This window comes from Passer montanus, unplaced genomic scaffold, assembly GCF_014805655.1.
Source record: "Passer montanus isolate IOZ18808 unplaced genomic scaffold, ASM1480565v1 scaffold58, whole genome shotgun sequence".
Lineage (NCBI taxonomy): Eukaryota > Metazoa > Chordata > Aves > Passeriformes > Passeridae > Passer > Passer montanus.
The window spans coordinates 2,153,577-2,175,467 of NW_024370816.1; the positions used below are offsets into that span (position 1 = coordinate 2,153,577).

Consider the following 21,891-nt stretch of genomic DNA (forward strand, 5'->3'; position numbering starts at 1 on the left):
TTTGAGAGCCAAGACTGTGTAGCCTTTTATCAAGGGTTACCATACCCATAAGCATGAAGCTTCTTTTTTTAATGTATCTTTTGAGGTTTTTCAAAGCAATGATTTTTTTCTTTTGAGAGACTTCTATTACAGCCTATGCCATGCTCTGTGAGAAAGGTTTAATCCATGCTGCTTCTTGTATTACCCATAGTGTCAAAAAAGAGCAGTGCAAATATTCACAATAACCTCAGACAGAAGTAAAGAGAATACTTTTGTGCTTTCATAGTAGCCTAATTCAAATTTTTTCTCAAAAAAATCCCAAAAATCCAGGCATTTATTTCGAAGATAAAGTAGGTAGCTTCTCAGAATTGCCAAATTGATAATAATTTGCCTTTATTTTTGATTCCAACAGCTCCTATCAGACCACATTTTACTAGAGCAAACTTTTCATATTAACATTAACTGTGTGTAAAGGAAGTTCCATTTCATATTAAAAATATATATTTTTAAAGTCATTCACGTCATTCTTGTTATGACTTCAGAATAGCATAGATAGCAGTGAGGCTCCCCTTTAAATGCTATGTGATAGCAAAAATCCTGTGGCCCTCTGCAGAGCCAGAATATATTCCCTGGGATAGACGAGGATCTTCCAAGATGTTCTTCTGTAAAATCTTTTGTTCCTCTTTGTTCTCCCAGACAAAGTTTGACCCCTGGAACTTTTGTGCCATAACCACAGGAACACAGAGCCAACTGCCCCCACAGAGCTGTGAGGGAGGCCCACAGGGAGCTCTCCCTGGCGGCCCACGCTCCACGGTTCACCTCTGCAAGCATCATTGCTGTCAGAAATGCACCTTTTCAGCCTATTCCACTTCCAGGACAACGACACCAACCACCTCTGACCTATCTTTGGATCACCACTCCTGCTCTTTCCCATCCCAGGCCAAGGGGAATTTCAAACAAGCGCGGGCTGCAGCCCAGCTGGGAGCCGAGGCTGGCCCTGCCTGCAGGGAGGTGCTGCGAGCGCCCCGCTTCTCTGCGGCCGCTCCACAGCTCCGCTCCCAGCGCCTGCAGCCCGGCCCAGCGCGGCTCTGCCTGCCTGCCTGCCCTGCCCTGCCCTGCCCTGCAGGCCAGCCCCCGGCCAGGGCCGAGCGGGAAGGGCGCCCAGGGCAGCGGCAGCCGTGTGGGCAGCCAGGCTTCCGGACGTGTTTAACACGCTGTAGTGGTGCTGAGCTTCAGAAGCTCTGACGGAGCTGGCAAGTGAAGTGTTCGGAAGAAAAGCAGAACTAATCGTGAATTCTGACCTTCTTTTCAAGCCTGTAAGAGGCTCCACGTTAAATCACACAGAGATCCTCACCAACAGAATTACCTTCAGCTGAGGAAAACCCAAGTCTGTACAAGCTACCAAGAGAATGGTAAAAGAAAAGGGGTGGAAAAGTGTTTGCACCGCACAAAGGCTTGATAATAAAAAACCTTCCCCCTCTAAAATGAGGAACTGCCTGAGACAAGACTCACTACTCTCACAGCCACATGACAAGGAACAAAAATACCAGAGACGTGATGTAAAGTGGTGGATAGGCTAAAATTTAGGTAATGTTCTGACTTCTTTTGAGAAAGGAGGATTAAGTTCTATTTTTATTTTTTTAATTGCACCAAAAATTCTAGAGGTCACTGGAAAGTGGTGGAGAAGAGATTTTTAAATCTCAATACACACATGTACTAACATAAATACATGCACATGTTATTGTTTAGGAGCACTAATTAAAAGCTGATTTTAAAAAAGTAAGGAGAAAAACACCCTATTCACCTTCAGAATTGTATCAAAATAACATCAGGAAAATTTACACACTAGCTTGGCTAAAGCAACTTCTACTCTAGTCTTAAAGGAAAGGTTGCCAGTATTTCTCATTTTTTCCACTCCCTCTTTTCTTTCTTACCTTTCCAAATAAAGCTTCCCTTCTTCCTATTGAGATATTAATACTTTCACTACAAGAAAGGAAATTCTTACTTGTTTTTCTCACTTTTGGTTTAAGCCAGTGTTGCTCAGAGCTGGAATGAAATATAGTGAAAAGACTGAGTAGAAAATTAAGATTTTGTTACAAGTTAGAAAATTGATTAAACAACCTTAAGCTGTACACAAAGCAACAGCACTTAACTACAATGCAGAGGACCACAGGTTCAGCTCCTCTAGGCTGCAAAGTTGAACTATTTTCTTTGTGGTGTCTTTGTTGATCTTGTTAAGTCTAATTTGAGACAGAGCTGAACTTTTCTAATATGGTACACTCAGTTTTCTTCAAGTGAATGTTGAGCTGTGACACGGATATGAGTTGTTGGTTAGCCTACACAGTTCAAAATATACTTACATGGCTCCCCACTTCCCCTCCCTGCTTGCCTGGGTGCACAAATACACTGATGACATTACAGACTTCTTTTGGGAAAGGCAGCAATGTGAGGAGTCAGAGAGAGAATGTAACAAGGGAGGAGGCACTGCCATGGTGCAGAAGAATGGGAAAGACAGCAAATAGCTGCACTGGGGAAAGAAAGAAAAAGAAAAAAAAAGAAAGAAAAAGTCCTTGAAATGAAGCTGTGTGCTGCTGGGGCTGGCTGTGATGGAGTTAATTGCTTCATCACAACCTGCAGCTAAAATTGTGCTGAACCAGCGTTGGAGGTGCTGCTGAACAGGGCTTGCAGGGTGTCAGGGCTTTCTCTGCTCCTCAGCTCTGTGCCTCACGGGGCTGGCAGGAGGCTGGGAGTGGGCACAGCCAGGACAGCACCACGGGCTGACCAAAGGGGTGCTGGGTGTCGCACAGTGCCAGCTCAGCCACAGAACTGGGGTTTGGCCCTTCCTCAGTACTCCCTCTTTGGAGGCTGACTAGGCACTGGGCTGCTTGTGGGAGGTGAGAAGTGACTTCTTTTTGGTCAGTTTGTGTCCTCCTACCCTTTCCCCTCACAACTGCTTTTATAGCTTGACGCACGCATTCTCTCACTGTTGCTCTTCTGATTCTCTCCCCCATGCCACTGTGGGGGAGTATGTGATCTGCTGGGTGGGGATTTGCCAGCTGAGGTGATCACGCCATAAACTGAGAATAGGAAATAACCACAACCTTATTGACAGTGAAATTATAAATTAAACTGGAAGTTACAGACACAGAAACTATGGCCTTTTTTTCTGCTGCTTTTTCTTTTGCACTTTTTTAAAATTAATATTTGCTTTACCTGAATTTTCACATGGGTAGTTTGATTTTTTTTTTTTAAAGGACACTTTTTTCATTCTTAAATTTTCTCTTGGATGTTGAAGAGATCTTTAGGAAAATTAATTAAATATACAACTCACACTGGGTGTCTCGGAATGTGAAACCCCCTATAGTTGCAAAAAAAAAATAATAATTTCCATTAGGACACAGGACAAATTTAGGAAAAAATATGAGCTGGTTTAAAGTATGTGTTCAATATAGGGTCATCAGAGTGCTATGCCAGCTGAAGCTGGGGCTGTGTTGCAGACTTGGCCAGCAGTCAGTAAGCTTACCCAGACGGTGTGGCAGCAAGCTGCCTCTGGCAATATTTTAATATTTATTCATCTTTGCATACCTTTTTGTTCCCATATTTTTCAGGCTGATGGGTGAAATTCAGGCTGTTGAGGTCAGTTGCAGTGATGTCATCAGAGTGAAACTGTCAGTGTCAGAAAATAGCTGCAGCAAGAATCTCAGCTTGCAGACATAATTACAACTTCAGTACAAAGTTCATAATTTTTTTTTCTAATGTAAGCAAACAGGGGTTTTGAATTCATAGAGAAAAAGCCAGAATTTTCATATATGTGTGATGGTTTTCACTGTATACTTACGAATTTGTGTACAAAGACCTTTTGCTGTTGATGCTAACAGAAGCCCATCTCTCTTTCTCACCATGACAGATCCTACTGCATCAGAAGGTGCTCCATTTTCACGAGGAACAGTCCCCACCATGCTGCAGGAAGCCATGCAGGTGTGCACCCTGCTTTTCCTCACTTAGACCTTCCTAGAGCAACGAAACAAAAGGCACACAGACCCATAAAAGCACCCGAGGCAGCTGCCCTGTCTGACACACTGATCTTAAAGGTTTTATCAGTGAATCAATGTCGCTGCTTTGAAGCTGCAGCCTGAACTGCAGCTACTTGGCACACAGTGGCTCATTTGGAAAGAATTTGGTTCATAATTATAAAAAAAACCAAAGATATTTAACAAGTGTGTGCCTTGGGAAGTACAGGCACAGAGACAATGCATGGGAGACCTTCACATTCAACACGTTTCAGTGGAAACTCTGCCTGCTGCCCTCCTACCTGCAGGAGAGTCTGTGCACACTTAAACCACAATAAAAGGATGCCACAGCACTACCTTTACTGCTCAATAGTAGGTGGATTGAGAAGGTGGTAAACTCATGCTAGATAAGGCTCAATCTGAGTTACAGCAAACAGATTTTTTCCAAATAATCTGAATTACCTGGGGTGAATTCAGACATTGGCCCTGGCCTTCCCACTGCAGAGATAAAACAGCAGCTGTGCAGCCTGCATCTAAACTCAAAATGCCTGATTTAGAGTGTTTCTGCTGTTCAAGCTGTGGGTCAGCAGGGAGAGCTCAGCAGGGTCTCTTATCCCTTGTAACACTCTTCAAGAGCTCTTGTTCTACTGCTTTGCTTTGAAGGAGTAAGAATGCCAGAACTGAGCCCATTTTTCCCTTTCTGTCAGTTGGGATAACCAGAAGAGGCTCAGGAAATTCTGGAGGCCAAGACAGATAGACAAAATGCTGAGAAGAAACAGAAGACTTAAAAAAAAACAAAACAAAACAAAAAAACAAAAAAAAAAAAAAAAAAAAACAAAAAAAAAAAAAAAAAAAAACAAAAAAAAAAAAAAAAAAAAACAAAAAAAAAAAAAAAAAAAAACAAAAAAAAAAAAAAAAAAAAAAAAACAACAAAACAACCCACAACCTTTCTCTGCCCTTTCTCACTTTGGTAACACCTCTCTTGCCCCCATCACCAGTCAGCACATCAGCTTCTCTTTTCTAATTAAATGAGTCTGGAGCTGACTTGGAAAGAAAGTCAGCAACTACGACACAGAGAAGTTTCTTACTGGTTTGTGTGATGAAGTAGGAGCCTGTTTGCCAGTCCATGGCTTAACCTACTTTATTTTAATGAATTATCCATGAGGTGGGATACATAGAGGTGCCATGTCAGCATAGTCTGAGGTCATCACCAACATCATCAGACAAGCTTTGAATTTAGTTCTAAGTGGCAGTACTTCATGTGGAGTCTAACAAAATGTGTATAAGCATCAGCCAAAATAAATTACCATCTTCTCCCCTGCAGATGTGCACTAGTGCCTGCCTGATGCCATAAGGGCCAGCATGGCATGCCACCCCACTGTATGGAAACCAGCCACAAGGAAAATTATAAATTGAAACTTTTTTTTAATTCAGAAAAATATTAAAAGTGTGAACTGTGACATATGCAGCTCAAATGATCTGCCTAAGGAATATATTAATTTTTTCACAATGGAAGAACCTTATAGTTGCTTGAAGACTGTATCTTTTTCCCCTAAAAATTCATCATATAGAACCATTTTTGTGAAATATTAATTGATTGTTAATATCAAAATTCAGTTCATTAGTGATGCCCAAATACTATAATTATAGTATTGAGAACTGCTCTGAAAATTCAAAGGGTCTCACCCATAATGCTTCCAGCCAAGTCCGGAAATTGAAGCAGTTTAATTTGCCTGTAGTTTTGTAACATTTCTCACTGCAGTGAGATTTGCTTGATGAGACCCTTTGCCTGAAAAGGGATATACTTTTGATGTCTGAGACGAGCCTGACATTTCCACTTCCTATTTAATTTTTAAGTAACTTCTGCTTTAAAGTTCTGAGCTCGAGTTTCCTGCCCCAAGTAAACCAGATCTCTTCATTTTTTACTTTCATTTTCCACTTCTGCTTTTCTTTGCCAGTAATACCACTTGTAGCTAAATCGCAGTGGCAAATGGCTTCCTAACCCTACAGTTTCCACATTTTCTGTAGAATTGATCATCACTTCTGTGGCTGAATAAAATAAACTTCAAGGTTATGCATTAAAATCTTCTAAAAACAGTGCCATGTCTGCTGTTCCACCATTAGAGTGAACCTCTGGTTTCAGTGCTGGAGGTGAGCAAGCATCTCACGCAGCTTCTGGATGAAGAAATAAACTCAGCGTTTGATACACTGTAGGAAAGGCAGGGCTTGAGTGAAATTTGACTTTGCACTAGCACAGAAACAATAGAACAGAAAACAAAACAAATTCCTTTTCCAGGTCTCAGTGCTGCTGTTGTTCACAACACTGCCAAAGACAATAATAAGGCAAGAGGCTTCTCCTTCCATTTTCTCTTAAACCTACAGCTATTTGGCAGGGAGAAAAAAAGACTTCATAGCCTACTTCATAGACTACTTCCTGTAGTACACATTTCCTCATCAGAATCACGCAACAGCCTAGCACAGCAATGTAGCAGCATGACACAGCTGCCCTGGGAAGCCCCAGAAAATAAAGGGCCCTAGAATAAGAACCATTAACAGAGGGCAACAATTAATTTTTATATAAATGTATTTTATGTATAAGATAGGCAGAAATCATATCACATGTATAAATATATAACTGTGTATAAAATTGCAGCATGGAAAAAACATTTATATCAGGAGATGATCTCCAGTCCTGGCAGAGCTCTATCAAAAACCTGTAATAAATATACTTTACTTGTGCTGTGATGTATTTTTTTACAAAAACTAAATCTATCTTAATTATGCAATGTGACATGTCCCTCTCCTGTGCAATGGCTGAAGTACCTGTAACAGGTGGGATTTTTGGGGTTTTTTTATGAGGATTCAGATGAACATGCTGCTTATTCATGCAGTAGCTCACAAAGCCCTCTTTCCTTCTGTAGGAATGGGATGTGCATTTACAGCCACGCACAGGCATTCATTTGACTGTTTTGTGCATTATGACTTGAAAGTAAAACCTAGCCCACCATTCATACCTTGCAAGAGTCTGGATCTTAGAGCTAAGCCCAGAGTTTCTCACTCCATCTCATCTCCACTCACCTCCATCATGGCAGATTACAAGGCAGAGCATACCTCAATCACTAAATGCTTTTTTAAACTTTAGTCCCCAATGAATTCATTTCTATTGAATATTTTTTTAAAGTGAAAACCCTAATAAGTCGTGTTAAGAAGTAACATTAAATAGAAGCCTACAAGCAGTTCTTGGTGTTCAACCAAAATTAATTGTTGACTGAGCTTGATTCTTCACTTTGAGGGGAAGTTTTATTTAAAGGAAATGCCAAGAAAATATTTTTCCCCCTCAGTTCCTAGACAAGATAAACTGTATTCTGCTTCAGAAATAAGAACCTACAGAAAAGAAAAAAAATTCCCCATTAAAATACCATAAAAAGCCATTTGAAGTGCTCTTTTTTGCCCCAATATGTTAATCAGAGACTTCAAGTTCTCTGTGACCCTGAGGAGAGGAGGACATTCCCTTCAGCCTTGCTGCTGTGTTTTCCTGACTGCACTCCCAGGCCTGTGCGCCCAGCAGCAATCCAGGCACAGCCAGCTGGGTTGGTACAATCTGGAAGCTTGTTGCAATAACACACAGAACAAAAAACACAAGGAAGAGTCTGGCAGCTGTATAAAACTCCCTCTGAGCTCCAGTCTTCACAGAAGTTCACCAGCCCCAGCAAGCAGCATGACCAGCCAGTCTCAGGGAATCCAGCAGCTTTTGCAGGCAGAAAAACGTGCCAAGGACAAACTGGAGGAAGCCAAGAAAAGTAAGTAGTTGGCCTGGTTTTACTGCACTTCTCAAGTGCAAGCCCTTCAGAATTACAGTAGCTCAGAGAAAAAGATTCTTTCATCTGTATACATGCACTAGTGCTGTGCCTTGACTGCAGCCAGGCATTAACTCAAGCCTGAACATTCAGAGTTTGTTTAAAACCCTCTGTGCTTGTGCCTACGTGTACGTGTGCCTTATTACATTAAAAATGTTTTCTTTGTTATATTCATCCTGTCAGCTGCATTTGTTTTTCCTTTATCTCAATGCTGATAATGCCATTACTGCCTTGCTATTTAAATTAAAATCTTACATACCTTTGGCTCCCTGCTCTGGAGGACTAGACTCCAAACTTTTTACTTTTCTCAACAGGATTTGCTAAGATTTTTTTAGTGTTCCTCTTTACTTGCAAAATCCAGTAACTTGTCTCCTCATTGAAGCTGGGCTTCAAAAAATTATATGAAAACTAAGGGGAAACTTCAGCACCCTGACAGTAATCAAAGTCACAGTAAAACCATGAGCACTCTCAGTACTGTAATAGATCATTCACAGAAGTTTTATTACATGGTACAAGTAATTATTCTCCTGAGTGCAGGTACAACCACATGAGTCATTGACCTGCACTAGCACCGAAACATTAATACTGTTTTCTGGAGTGATCTTGCTTCAGAAACCAGCAGCAGAATGCAAAGAAAATGGATGACAATGATGTCATGTGGAGCAAGAGCACAATTAAAGGAATATATTTTCTTTTCCAGGGAGGAATGGAAGCTAAACAGAATAATTTGTGTAGTTTCCATATCCCTTTTACATGTGAATCAGCATTGTTGTGTGCTCATTAATATTAATTTTTAGTGTGAGGTGTCAATTTGTACAGCAGCACACACAAATAAGTAGAAAGGCAAGTCCCCTCCCTAAGCACCCAGGCACTGCCTGTGCCTTGCAGACACAGGAGAGATTAAAACAAATCCTCCCATCTTCATAAAAAAGAACTCTCTCAGGCAGAAACCTGAAGGCAAGGGATACTTAAGTAGTGTTTTGACCTCTTACACAGCCAGACCAGGAGCTCTGGGAGGGATGTTTTTTCCCTTCTCATGTAGGGCAGAGGAAATACACTGCTCCCTCAAAGCAAGAGAGCACACGACCTGGAAAGGCACAGCCTTGGTGGAAGGAGAAGGAGTTTGGCCTGAACACAGACTGCAGAATCAGGCCTGAGCTTGAAGTGGATTATATTTGGGTTTGGGTTTTTGGTGGTTTTTTTTGTTGCTTTAATTTCGTTTGTAGGGTTTTTTTTAAATCAGAAGAATCACTTTAAATTTTTTCTATAATGGTCAATTAAAAAGGAAGCTTCATAAATTAAGGAACTCCAAAAATGAAAAGAATAATTATAATGTAAAAGTGATAATCAAAGATGAATGTCTTGCAGAGTCCAGACACAGTTATGGATGCATTTGCTCTAGTCTGCAAAAAACACACTCCCTTGTCACCACCTCAGCCTCACTTGGAGTGCTTGTGATAAGAACAGATAAAGTATCTTCAGACCCCTCTGAGTCAGAAACTTGAATTAAACCACTACCAGTGTTTTCCTCAACACTAACACACTAGTAGGAGTTATTAACCAGCTACAGAAAAACAGCTATTAAGAATTTTTCTATCAGCAAAATAATTCAGAATAAAAATATATCATCACTATGGCTTTCTTTTCTGTTACTTTTAAGATCACTTTTTTTTTTTTGCATTTATAAAAATTATTAAGGACAATTAAAATTTCAATACACAAATGTAAATGAAAGAAAAAACCCCAGTGACTGCAAGGGAGGAACAGGCTGCCCAGAGGCTGGGGAATCTCCATTCTCAGAGGCATTCAAAACCCACTGGATATGGCCCCAGTCAAGCTGCCCTTGCTTCCATCAGGGAGTGTATCCTATAGACTCCTTCCAGCCTCAGCAGTTCACTGTGATTCCATGAAAAACCTCAAGAATTTCCAAAATTCGTCAATCAAGGGCAAACAGTTTAAACAAATCCACTCTGGATTTTGTTGTAAACCAAGCATTATAGGTAATCTACCAGCATAATTCTACTTAGACAACCATTCTGTTCAACATTGCAAGAAGTTTGCAATGAAGCTACAAAGCAAAATTTAAATGCCATGTTGTCCTTAATTTAAGTATCTCCATAGCACTGTCACTACACCACCTTAGATAACTATGCCAGCATAAGTTACATACTGTGGGACAAGGGCAAAAGAAATTCTTTTAGAGGCAAATCTGGCTATTCTAAGTTGGGGTTACTTCAGCAGTCTCTTCCCCACATGGATTCTGCAGTTAGATCAAAACAAAGGATTGCAAAATTTGTCTCTAAGCATAAAGCTAAGCTGAAAGACAATACATGAAATGCAACAGATCTGTGCAGTGCAGTTGGCTGCCCTGTGCACACACAGCTGGGTGGAACGAGGAGGGAGGTGCTGCTTCACCCCAGAACGGGCAGCTCAGATCCACCTGGCACCAGCTCAGATCCACCTGGCACCAGCTGGGATCAGCAGCTGCTGCTCAGGGCCTGCACTCTGCAGCTCTGGGCTGCCAGGGAACGCACTGAAGCCTCACTGTGACCTCCTTTGTCACCCCAAGCAGGCATTGCACACACCACTGCACCCATGGGTCTGGCTGCTGTGCTGACACTGGGACATCAGCTGGCAGCTTGTTCCTGGGACACACCAGGAAAGGCATTTGCAAGGAAATGGGACTAGCAAAACTACCCTAATGCAAATCCTTCAGTGTTTACAGTTGATACTCACATAACCAATCAAAATGTCGTGTGAACACACATAATATTGTATATAAACAGTTAATGGGCCTAGGTTTTGCTGACATATGTGCACTTGTTAGTAATGCAAAAGCCATTTGAAGTAACTGAAAAAATTAGCAAATAAAATTATATTGATACACACAAAACAAAGCAAAAATATAATGCTAAAGTTCCTCTGTACATGCTTTTTCTTACTTCTTGCTCAATACCATTTTGCCTGGCATGATACCACTAGCTGATATAATTTATACCTGAAAAATTATTAATGTTTTAAATAATTAATTAAATGAACACATGCAAGGCTGAAATTAGATTGATTAAACACAAGCCAAACCAGTCTGCAATCCTCTGACCATTTGAACATGGTGCTGCTTTATCTATCATTTTTACTTTAAGCACAATTTGGATCCCAGAAATAACTGAGCATTGTCAGCACCAAGCCATCAATTCCTGAAAATCCTTTTGGGTAAAACAAGGGAAACAAATGTGTCGTGAACACTGGGCTTAGCAAAACTCATTCTCCTCTAGATTTTTATATCTTCCCTTGAATTTCTCATGCCTAATAAAAAGAAAACTCTGATGAAAGATCATAGAAAATCAGATTAAAACCAAATGTTAATTAAAATAAGATATTGTAAACAGAATTATATCCATGGCGCTCTTCTTGGACAATATCCAAGACATATTTTATCTACTGAGAAAGCTATACATAATGCTCAGCTTGCCTCTATTCTATTTTATTAAAAGTACAAAATAGTTTTCTCACATTGCACATCCCCAAATCCCATTTTCCAGACAATTTAGCAAAGACAACTGAAATGGTTCTATTTTAAGAAAATATGATTAATTTTTGGCAACTTCTTCAAATGACTTGATTTCTATGCAGAAGTTCAGCTAGAAGCCTAGATGATATGTTTGAAAACAAAACTCCAATTTTAGCATTGCAGTTTTTGGAAAGTAAGATAACTTAGTGTTTGAACAAATTAGAATGCAAAATTTTTGCCTTCTACTGTCTTTCTTCCAAGATCTAAAAAACTCCAACAACTTAAAAGACACCAGTTCTTGTGAATCTAACCAGAGCAAAGTGTTTCATGAACATCACAAAAATACCTAAATAAAGAAGAATACAGCCTTTCTCCATGCTAATAACACCTTCCTATGTTAGGCAAGAAAATCCTCCACAGTGCTGACTGGTCACAGCAAGTTTTTTAAAATTTGGCCAATTTAACTCAATGCCTAAAAATTTATAGGCTGTGGACAAGGAAACCAGGCATAGCACAGCTGCTTTGCTGCTCTCCATCTTCAAGGATGGAAGGAGGGACAGAGGGCCAGCAGTAATCCTTGCCCCCACAGCATGACCTTTGTGGCAAAAATCTCTTCAAATTTGGGGCTTTTTGTACCTCACCTCTGATCCTGAGGAAATGTCATAGGACCGGGCTGGTTTTCCCATCCTCCTGCACTTCTTGCCCTCTTTTTGCATGATTTTGGCTGAATTTCAGCGCTCCACCACGCTTCAGTGTGTAAGGGTTGATTTTAGCTTGGCTGTGCTCTGCAGAGAACCAGCCCAGCAGATCAGTAAGGCTTTGAAAAGGCAGTCCTGTATTGTACAACTACGGTAGCAGACAAGTGGTTAACAACAGACTGATTAATTAATTTTGGTTTGTCCCTAGTGGAACAGCAGGTTAAGCTCTAGTTTCTGCTTAACTTAATCAGGTGCAGCATATGCACCGTCGCATATGTTGGCAGTTGCCGATTCTGTCCACAACGTTGTTGGACTAGCAGTAATTTACTCACAGCTTTTCCACTTAATTAAATAGGAAGCAGCAGGTTCCTGCTGTGCCAATCCTGGAGGCATCATGGAAAAATGAAATGGCTGCCACTCTACAGTGACACCCTATGTATTGTGCTTACTCCAGAGCACTGTCAAGAGCTGACACATGTGTATATATATACTCTTTGGTTCACTATCTACATTGTCAGAGGCAACTGAACTGTTGTTTTGTAGTTAATCTCTTTCCATTTTCTGCATTTTAAATGGATATATTTATCTATCTGCTGGCCAAATATGCAACATATTTACTACAGATGGCCCCCCAGATGGAATTTGAAATTAAAATCCCACTGATTTTGAAATAATTTAATTTGCCATAGAGATCCAGTTCCTCAGCTGGTGAAATTGGCAAAGCTTCATCGTAGTCACTCCCCCTGACTGCCAGCTCCAGAGAATCACCCCCCAGCTCCACTCCTACAGAGTGGAAACTCTACAAAAGGCTGATCAGCTCCAAATTTGGAGAGGAGAATAAGGGAAACTTCAAAATACAGACCTGAACCTGGTTCCAAATTTTGTTGTCCAGACTTATGTCAGGCTCTCACACAGATCTGTCAGTTCACTCATCCTAGTCCCAACACTTCATACAGTGAGTGGCAGAAGCTGGGGGAAATCAGCCTTGTTAAAAAAAATACAAACTCTGGAAAAGTACCCACTAGGTTTAAAACAGCCTCTCTCCCGTTTATACATAAGCACAGTGGCTCAGTGGGAGAAGGACTCTGATAAATATAATTTCCCACACACGAGAGCCCTGCACTGATGGACTGGGAGTCAATAAAGCTATCTAGTTCCTCAGTAGGTTGCTCCTTCTAGTTAAAAGCCTGTGTACATGCCACTCCCAAGGTTCCACAATAAGCCAGTAGTCCAGAAATCAAAACTTAAACGTAATTCCTATTTTGTGCATCTCTCTGCTTCTACTCACCCATCTGCAGATAATTATTTTGGAAAGAGCATTCAGCTGGAGAAGTCATTTCCTGCTGAATCAATTTTTTTACCCAGGCTTTTGCTGAATCTCAGGTGTATTAAAAACAATCTTCCTCCCAAGCTTCAGCTTCCTCATTATGCCATGCTCAGTGGGAGCAAGTTTCTATATGACACACCTGATAAGGCTGGAGAAGCCCAGCTCAGATGTAACCAAACCAGTGAAACAGCTTGGAGAAAGAAAACGAGAAATATTTATGTTCATCTTCCTAGCCTAGGCAGAGAACATTTCCTAGGATTTCAGGAAAGGAAATAGTGGTGTTAAATAGGTTGTTACCGTAAGTAAATAAATCAGTGTGCCACAAGAGATCAACATGGCTCTTTCAGCTGCCTAGGCCGCCACTCTCACATTCTTGTGATATCCTAATTTAAGCAACTAAGCAATTTTTCAGCCACTGATATTCCCCCTGTTAAGAAAAGAGAGCAACCTTATTCCCCCTGCTCCTAAAAATCTAGCTGTATAGCAGAAAGAGACTCCAAAAATCAGCACCAGCCCAGGTGTCTCAAGTATAGCATACCAACAATCCATGCAAGAGGTTTATATTTAGAAAATTGCTTTTCTAAATGGACTGTTTCCTCACAAGGTAGTGTCGCAGAATCCTGAGGAGATCCATGCAACTTTACTGACTTGATAAATGCCAGAGAAGCCCAGAGGGGTTCTTCATGTACAACCTTAAACACCAAATTTTCATCAAACCATTTACTCTTATTCTTTACATGACAACCCTACTAGATCCAGAAAGGTCCTTATGTCCAGTCCTGCAGTGACTTACATGCTCTTAATTTGACAAGCCCATAGCGTTTTACCTTAAATAAACTATTCACAGCAAACAAAATTAGGTATGTAATCAAGCCTGGTGAGGAGGAAGGCTCTAGTTTCCACTACACGCTAAAATGTCACCTTACAGATCATCTTGTTTAAAATGAAAAGAAAAAAAAAATAATCCCTTTCATGGTTTCTGTGCATTGACAAAGAATTGACCTCCTTATCTTAGTCACTCACCTCTGCATTTAAGAAAGGTTAGTAGAAGAGGGTGGGGGAAGAAAGGACAAAGCCTGAAAGTTGCAACTCAGTTTGGTAGTGGTTAAGACATCTTGCATTATTTTGGATATCTGCCAGCTCTAAGCAGAATCCAGTTGGTGTGGGATGAAGGGATTCTGGCAACCAATCAATGCAGGAAATCTTACAGAATAACGTCTTTTCCCATCCATGACAACTAAAATCTGTTATCTGGCTGCTACTATTGCTGATGAAGAAAAGATAGATATTTATTTAAACACCAAGCTGTGATTAGAAAAAAAAAATGCATTTGTGTTGCGGGAAGATGTCTACTTGCAGAAAGACTTCTGTTGTCAGCAAACCAAGAAGCTCTTCACTTGATGTGTGCTTCTGCACAGGAAGTTGGTCCCAAAAGAGGGGTACTTGCATGACTGGCTAGCAGTCAAAAAGTGTTCTAAGTCAATGACTTCATCTCTTCTGACCATTTTTGTGTAAATCCGATGGACCAGGCTTTCAGCAAAGTCAGTGTTCTACTATGCCAGCTAAAAGATCTCTGATTTGGAGAGGTTCATCTGTGGGGATACAGGGATGTATGAAATAAATGCGTCTTTCTTCCCCCTCCAGGAAAGGGTAAAAGGCTGAAGCAGGCTAAGGAAGAAGCCACAGCCGAGATAGACCACTACAGACTACAGAGGGAGAAGGAATTTAGAAACAAGGAAACAAATGTAAGTAAGAAACCTGCATGTGTTCTTTTGTCTTACCAAACTGCTCAATGGTAAATCAAATTGTTTCCAAGAGTATTACCTGGAGACTCCTGCACACCAGTTTGGTCATACTGATTAAACAGAGGGGTGTCATCTACAGCATCTATATGCTTCATTTGGACTTTTTCACAGACTTTGAATGCATTTGTAGAAAAAATTGTGAACATTCCCCACTAAAATGGTCCAGATTCCATATTTGGTTCACACTTAGGCTTTGAAGATGTATGTCCTTTAAGGAAAAATACTTTTGGGTCCTTTTTCTATAACCACAGGCAGACCTACTTCCTGTCCTGAAACTGGAGGATTCAGTAAGGTGGATGTGTCAGTAAAAGCAAAAGTTTTAAATGTTTCTTTCCATTTCTGCTCCACTTCAGCTGCCTCTTTCCATTACATATAAGACTGCATCCTTTGTCAATTGAAGTCACTAATAGTTTGGAGTTTTTCACTGTTTCTGTAGTAAAAGTGGTCTGGCTCAATATTTTCATATTTAAATAAAGCTGTTTTATACATTTATGGCAGCTTGCATTTTTCTCTAGTATTTCCATGAAATTCACAAACCATTCTCTTTTTACCAGGTGACCTTCCTCCTACATTCTTGGTCTTGTTTTTTTCCCTCAGGTTGTATCCTGAAAAGACAAGGAAGTACTTGTGCAAAAGCAGACACAAAAAGAAAAGAAAAAGCCAAAGAGGTCAAACAAAATCTGTTTTACCAACCTGTCATTTCAGTCACACTTCACATAAAACATTTTCCAGCAGGGCTCACAACCCTTAGGAATATCTATACACACAAAAATATTGGTATCACACCGTGCCAACCCCCAGACGCACTGTCACACAGGCAGGCCAGGTAGAAATGTCTCAAATGTACAGTTTCAGTTGTTTACTGACACCAAAATAAAGTATAAAGACCTCTAAAATTTGTCCACCTTTTCAGTCAAGCCAGACTTCTTATTCTAGGTCTTGATAGCAGAAGAGTAAAGATGTTGCTTTTTTGTGAACTCCATTTTTTCACCACAACCAAATGAAAGCTGCAGGGAAAGGCCACTATTTGTCAGTGGGAGGTTTCACAGGAGCAGGACGGAGCACATATTGCTCCTCAAATGACAGCATGCTCTACAAGATTGCTGCAGTCCCCTCCACGTTCCCTGACCCCGTTATGTCGAACATTCACCTACCCAGACAAAAGCCATCATTGTTAACCTGTGTCTGGAGGCAGTCAGGAGCTCCAGCAAAGCCAGTGCAGAGGGAGCTCTGATGCCCAGTTCAGTTTACTTTCTCAAGTATTTGGACACAAGTATTTTTAATTCTCTGTCACAGTCTCCTCTAATGCCATTCTTCCTCCTACTTTGTATTGCTTATATTCAAACAGGAGCAAATTTTCTCATACTATGAGAGGCTTCATATCCATCCAGAATTAAGAAGAGCAACAGAGGAAAAAAGATTGAGGTTAGAATGACAATATGCAAAATCTTTTTTCAAAACACGCCAAATTTTTTGCCTGGATCTCAAACCAATTTTGCTTTTTCACTCATTGTCTGAGGTCACCTAACTCTGGAGATGTGCAGCCTAGTTCTGAATTTTGTGGCTTCTGAGCCAATGTAATATTTTAGCAGCTTTGAAATGACACTAGCATAAAACCTGTATGGGAAAAATAAGAGAAAAACCTTCAAGGTCAGCAGAAATCATAAACTAAGCAGAGCATTGCCTGCATTCTGCAAGAAAAAGGTCCTCAAATTCAGAAGCTGAAGAAGAGAGGGAAAAACACAGAAGAGTAAGACTTTACTATCTCAAATGACATTAGCATGAGCTGAGAAAGCAGGTCTGCAGAGGCTCTTCTTAAAATTATAATACTTTTCTTGAGGCTTTTCAAAAGTATTTAGTGGCTGGATAACATGCAACCATCTGGGATCTCTAGAAAGTTACTTTCCCCAGTGGAAAAATTCAGTTCCATAAATCTGGTCTAAGCTGTACAACCTTTCCCACACGCAACACTTGCAACTTGTCTAAAAGTTAAAATAAAATGTCAGCTAAAAATAGTTATTATAGAAAGCTGTAATCTTTTCCCAATACTTATTATTACGTCTACAACCTACATTTCTTCCAAACTGAAAAATGGTTTACATGTGGATTATGGACAAATGTCTTACTACGTTGCCAGGTATTGATAAATGGAACAGGGAAGGTAGTCTATGCAAAATATGTTTTTCCTTCTTTTAAGGACTAAGTTGGGCTGAAACCACACAAAAAATAGGGTTAACAACCCCTTCCTTGTTTCTGGTCATGCTCTAGGTACCCCACTAAGACACCACAGGTTAGCTCCACCTGCTAGTCCACCCCAGAGAGCCATGGCAGGAAGAAGAACAATACGTTACTTATTCCTTTCTTACTCTGCGAGCATGCAGAAATGTCTTCTTCTCTCCACATGGAATTCTTTAGCTGGAAACCAATTTCTCTGCTGGTATCAGAAGGACTTTTCCATAAGGGAAGAATTCAAGAGATGTTGGGGCAGTGGGGGAGGAGGGAGCAAAGTCACAGATTTGGAACGTGTGCATCTGTTTATAACATAACCTTGCTAAAATGTTCAGTGAGTCTAGAGTCAATTAAATTCTAAGCGAATGTCCTGATATTAACTGTGCCAGAAGCTGTCTGGTATTTCGCCAGATAAGAAAATGTAACATTAAAAGACCTTGTCTGAGGCCTGTTGAGGGTTATACATCACTAACTGCTGAAGACATTTCAAGTACTCTGAAACTGTAATTATGCATTTTCAGGAAGGCTTTTCCATGTTTGGGCCTTAGCTGCACTCACAGGCATTCTCAGTGAGGCCAAACGAAGGCACACAGTGATAGAACTTAGCTGCCTAGTCATTAAAATAGAAAACAAATTAAAATGAGCCATATAAAAGACAAAACATACACAATGTTTTTCCCACAGCGAGCTGGTAAACTTTCATTACATAGGGAGATTCCCATTGCTAATGAGCATATGAGAGTTGCCTTTAATCCTGTTTTTATGCTTACATTTGAACCCAGATCAAACCCTCACTGTTCAGAAGCTGTATGATGTGTTTATGTTATGCTTGTGCTACATGATGAAGAAAAGTACAATAAACATGGTTATATGTACTCTCTCATTTTGCTCAGAGGTCTTCTGCTTTTCAGGTAATGGGCTCCCAAGGTAACCTCTCTGCCAAAATAGAAGAGCAAACAACAGAAGCCATCCGAAACCTCACAAGCAGCTACCACAGGAACATGGAGGGCATGATGAAAAAGCTCTTGAGCACAATATTTGACATCAGCCCTGAAATTCACCCAAACTTCAGACCTGCAGTTTAAGATTCATTGATGTGCTGTGTATGCAAAGCAAAGTAGCCTTCTTTCTTGATATAAGCATAAATACTTCCTCATGTATTGTTTCTGTATGTGTGAGAAAAAAAGAGCACTGAAGCCAAAAGCACACAATTCCACACAGGCTTTTGATGTGACAGGAATTACACAGGGTTTCACAAGCATTTGTTGCAATATTGTTTCCCATAGCTAAGCCCCTGTCATTTAGGCAGGGACAAGTCAACAACAGCAAAATAAATGATTATTTGACACCAGCAGGTTTTCAGTGGGAGTCTTTGTTCCTTTTGTCTTATAAAATGTTCTGTACTTGGATGTTATGTTGCATAAGGTCTGTTTTTCCTAACCTTTACTGTACTTCAAGTCACATGAAATAGAATATCACAAAAAACTAAAATGGAACTTTTCTGTTTTTCTTGTGACACATAGAGTGGTCAGGTTATGGACCATACAGGAACATTTGATTTTGGTCAAAAAGAATAGGTCAAAGTATTTTCAATTTTTCTATGCTAGTTTAAAGCAAAATGTAGTTAACTTGTACAAAACCATGCTTAAAAGCCATACTTAAATTATTATACTAAAACTTAACTACACCACAAACTTTATATAGCTTTGTTAAATCTGAAAAATGAGAACAGGTATAATCATTATTTACAAAATTGCTATGGTGCAAGGGCCAGGCTAGCACATCTACTTTCTATACAGTTACCCTGAAAGCACAGGAACCCAAGGGCTCAAACTCTATACCAGTTATCCTAAATGGTACCTGAATCCACGGGTTGTCCAGAAATCACATCAGCTACAGCTCATTTCTGTTACCCTAAGCAACCTTGGGTAATACTTCCCTCTGCAGGAACACAGATTACCCTTGGAATAAAATTCTACTGAAGTTGTGAAAATACAATATGATCTGTGCTCTCAAGGTGAAGCCCATTCAGTATAATGGGAGGCACTGATGAAGTGGGGATCTGACACACACCTGCACTGTGAGCTCCTTTAACGCCTTGTTTCCAAAAATTACTACAAAATTACACCAAATTAGAAAAGAAGTTTGAGAAATGACTAGCAAACAGTAGCCATGATTTTCAGTCCATGTAGACACAGACAAATCATTTCCATTTCACAGCAGTTAGTCATAGGCAATCTCCTGTTCCAGCAAGGTTTACACAGTTGATGTGCTGTCATGTGTAAAATGACCGTAAAGCTGTAGCCAACCTAATGTCAGCAAACATGACTCCTCAAGGCTGTGCCTGGATAGTACATAATCTCCAAGCCCTGATTGTTGCAGTCTCCTGTGCTTGATTATATTCTCTGGGGACCCAAGGATGCTGAGGAATGGAAAGAAACTAGAAATCCTATTGACAGCAGCTGAAAGGCTCATTTATTTAGGATTCTTTGAATCAATGTGTGATAAGTTTTGATTTGCTGGGGGGATGAAGGCACTCCAGTCCCAGCCCATGTGCAGGAGCCAATGCAGGCACCTTCCTGCACAGCTTGGGACAGTCAGGGCTCTCTCACAGCCCAGGGGCACATGCCTCCAGCTTGGGTCATGGCTGCAGCCCCAGTGCAGTGCTCAGCTGAGAAACACAGATCTGTGAGCCTAAAGAGTCACCAAATGAACCTAACACCTCACAGGGTCTGACTCATGCTCAGGACTGCTCTGCTTTCCCTATGGACTACCTCAGCACCCTTGCCTCCAGCTATCACTTCTAAACAGACAGAAATGTTGCAGGTTCAGCTGCAGAACTGAAGCAATGGGGCTCCCATTGCTGCGGGGGATAAAACACCCCCACCCCCACTATGGTGACAGGAGAATTGCCACAGCATGGTGGGCAGCAAAACCAAGCAGCAGCTTCTCAGGAGGCAGCAACCAAGGTACTGCCTCCTGAAATAGGTTTACTACCTCCTCTTGAAATAAAGGTTTGTCTTCCTTGCTACCCTGCTTCTTTTTATGACAATCCCTCTCTCCATCATTCTCAACAAAATCTTTGTTCTCTCACCAGCTGCTTCTCTTGCAAAGCTTTCAAGGCTGTCTGTACCCTTCCAGGCTGTCTGTACCCTTCTGGTCCTAATGGCCAGGGACACATCTCTTATTTAAATATCCTCTGCCCTGCAGTCACAGCCATGACCTGCCTGTATCCTTGTTATCACCTGCATACCTGAGGTACACACCGAGTCTTAGGTTATAAAACTTTTTTGAACATGATTATGTTCTTGAACTCTGGCTACTCCGTAGCTACCACTCATATAAAAATAATTAATTTCATGAGATTAGGTCTTTGATCTCGAGATATAAATCTGAGAACATTTAGCACTCTGAGCATTTACTCTCCTCTACATTCAGTCCTACTTCTGGACATAAAAAAATTGGTCATACCATCACTTTTAGATGTAAGGGTCAAACTAGACTTCATATTATTTGGCAATATTATATTAAATGAAGAGCTTAAATCACTAGCTGCAGCAATGGAATATTGGGGTGCCAAGAAAGCACAAGCTGAGTTTATAAGGACACAAAATACCTTGTATGTGACAGTTACATACTCCTGATAATGGCAAAAAATTGTTCCATGCAAAAGGAAAAAAAGGATGGTTAATTTCAAATTTTTTGTAATGCATAAAAGAAAGGTAAAAATGGTTACTCTGAATTAGCAGTCACCTGGCAGGAATGATTACAAATGCTCTTTCATCTCCTGGGGATATTCCCAGGCCCACAGGAGCCCCCAGTCCTCACAGTGCCCTGACACTTTATTACCTAGTGTGCACCAATGCAGTTGCAAATAAAATGGCAGTATCTCACATGCCACAACACAAACAGATTTTAAGACAGAAGAAGCCACAAACAGATAACGCTTATATAAACCTTTCTCTTTTGTTTCATAATTACCATTAAAATCAACTGCAAAACTCCCATATTGTGACATATTAGGACTGAAACAACAAACTAGATTGGCCCAGTTCTTCACTGGCTTACAGGACAGGGGTTAACAAGGCTCTTTCTGTCTGGAAATGAAGATCTGTATTAATCAATAAATTCTAATCCACTGATTAAAGTATCTCAAATAACAACTAGGTCATAAATAACAACAAAGGGTCATACTAGTGAAAAGTACAAGAACTGTTTTGTACAACTCATGACATGGATTGGGCTGAATTTCTCTGGCTGTTCTCCCTCAAAATTCTCCTTTGAGTTATAATATATGAGGATGTAGTGATGTGGTTCCCATTCATGGGTGATGAGGGGAGATCTCTGAACTCATGCCAGTAAGACAGAATATCTTTCAAGTCTAAATAAAGTAAAATGAAACAGACATGAAGAATTAATACTACACTCTGTGCTGAAGTTGTCTACTGACTTTCCCATTAATTTCTGAAGAGTTT

At 40.4% G+C, this 21,891-nt stretch overlaps 1 protein-coding gene across 1 annotated transcript; it reads left to right on the forward strand.

Moving 5' to 3' along the window:
* The first annotated feature begins 7,637 nt into the window (after positions 1 to 7,637).
* On the forward strand, positions 7,638 to 18,585 carry ATP6V1G3 (ATPase H+ transporting V1 subunit G3). The gene is made up of 3 exons (XM_039726338.1): positions 7,638 to 7,789; positions 15,027 to 15,127; positions 18,328 to 18,585. The coding sequence occupies exons 1-3, from the start codon at positions 7,708 to 7,710 to the stop codon at positions 18,499 to 18,501; spliced, it is 357 nt and encodes a 118-aa protein (XP_039582272.1). The 5' UTR covers positions 7,638 to 7,707; the 3' UTR covers positions 18,502 to 18,585.
* Positions 18,586 to 21,891: the final 3,306 nt, after the last annotated feature.

Coding starts and splice junctions, on each gene's coding strand:
- ATP6V1G3 (XM_039726338.1), top strand. CDS start 7,708: ATGACCAGCCAGTCTCAGGGAATCCAGCAGCTTTTGCAGGCAGAAAAA. Junction 7,790..15,026: donor ACTGGAGGAAGCCAAGAAAA/GTAAGTAGTTGG, acceptor TTCCCCCTCCAG/GAAAGGGTAAAAGGCTGAAG. Junction 15,128..18,327: donor TTAGAAACAAGGAAACAAAT/GTAAGTAAGAAA, acceptor TCTGCTTTTCAG/GTAATGGGCTCCCAAGGTAA.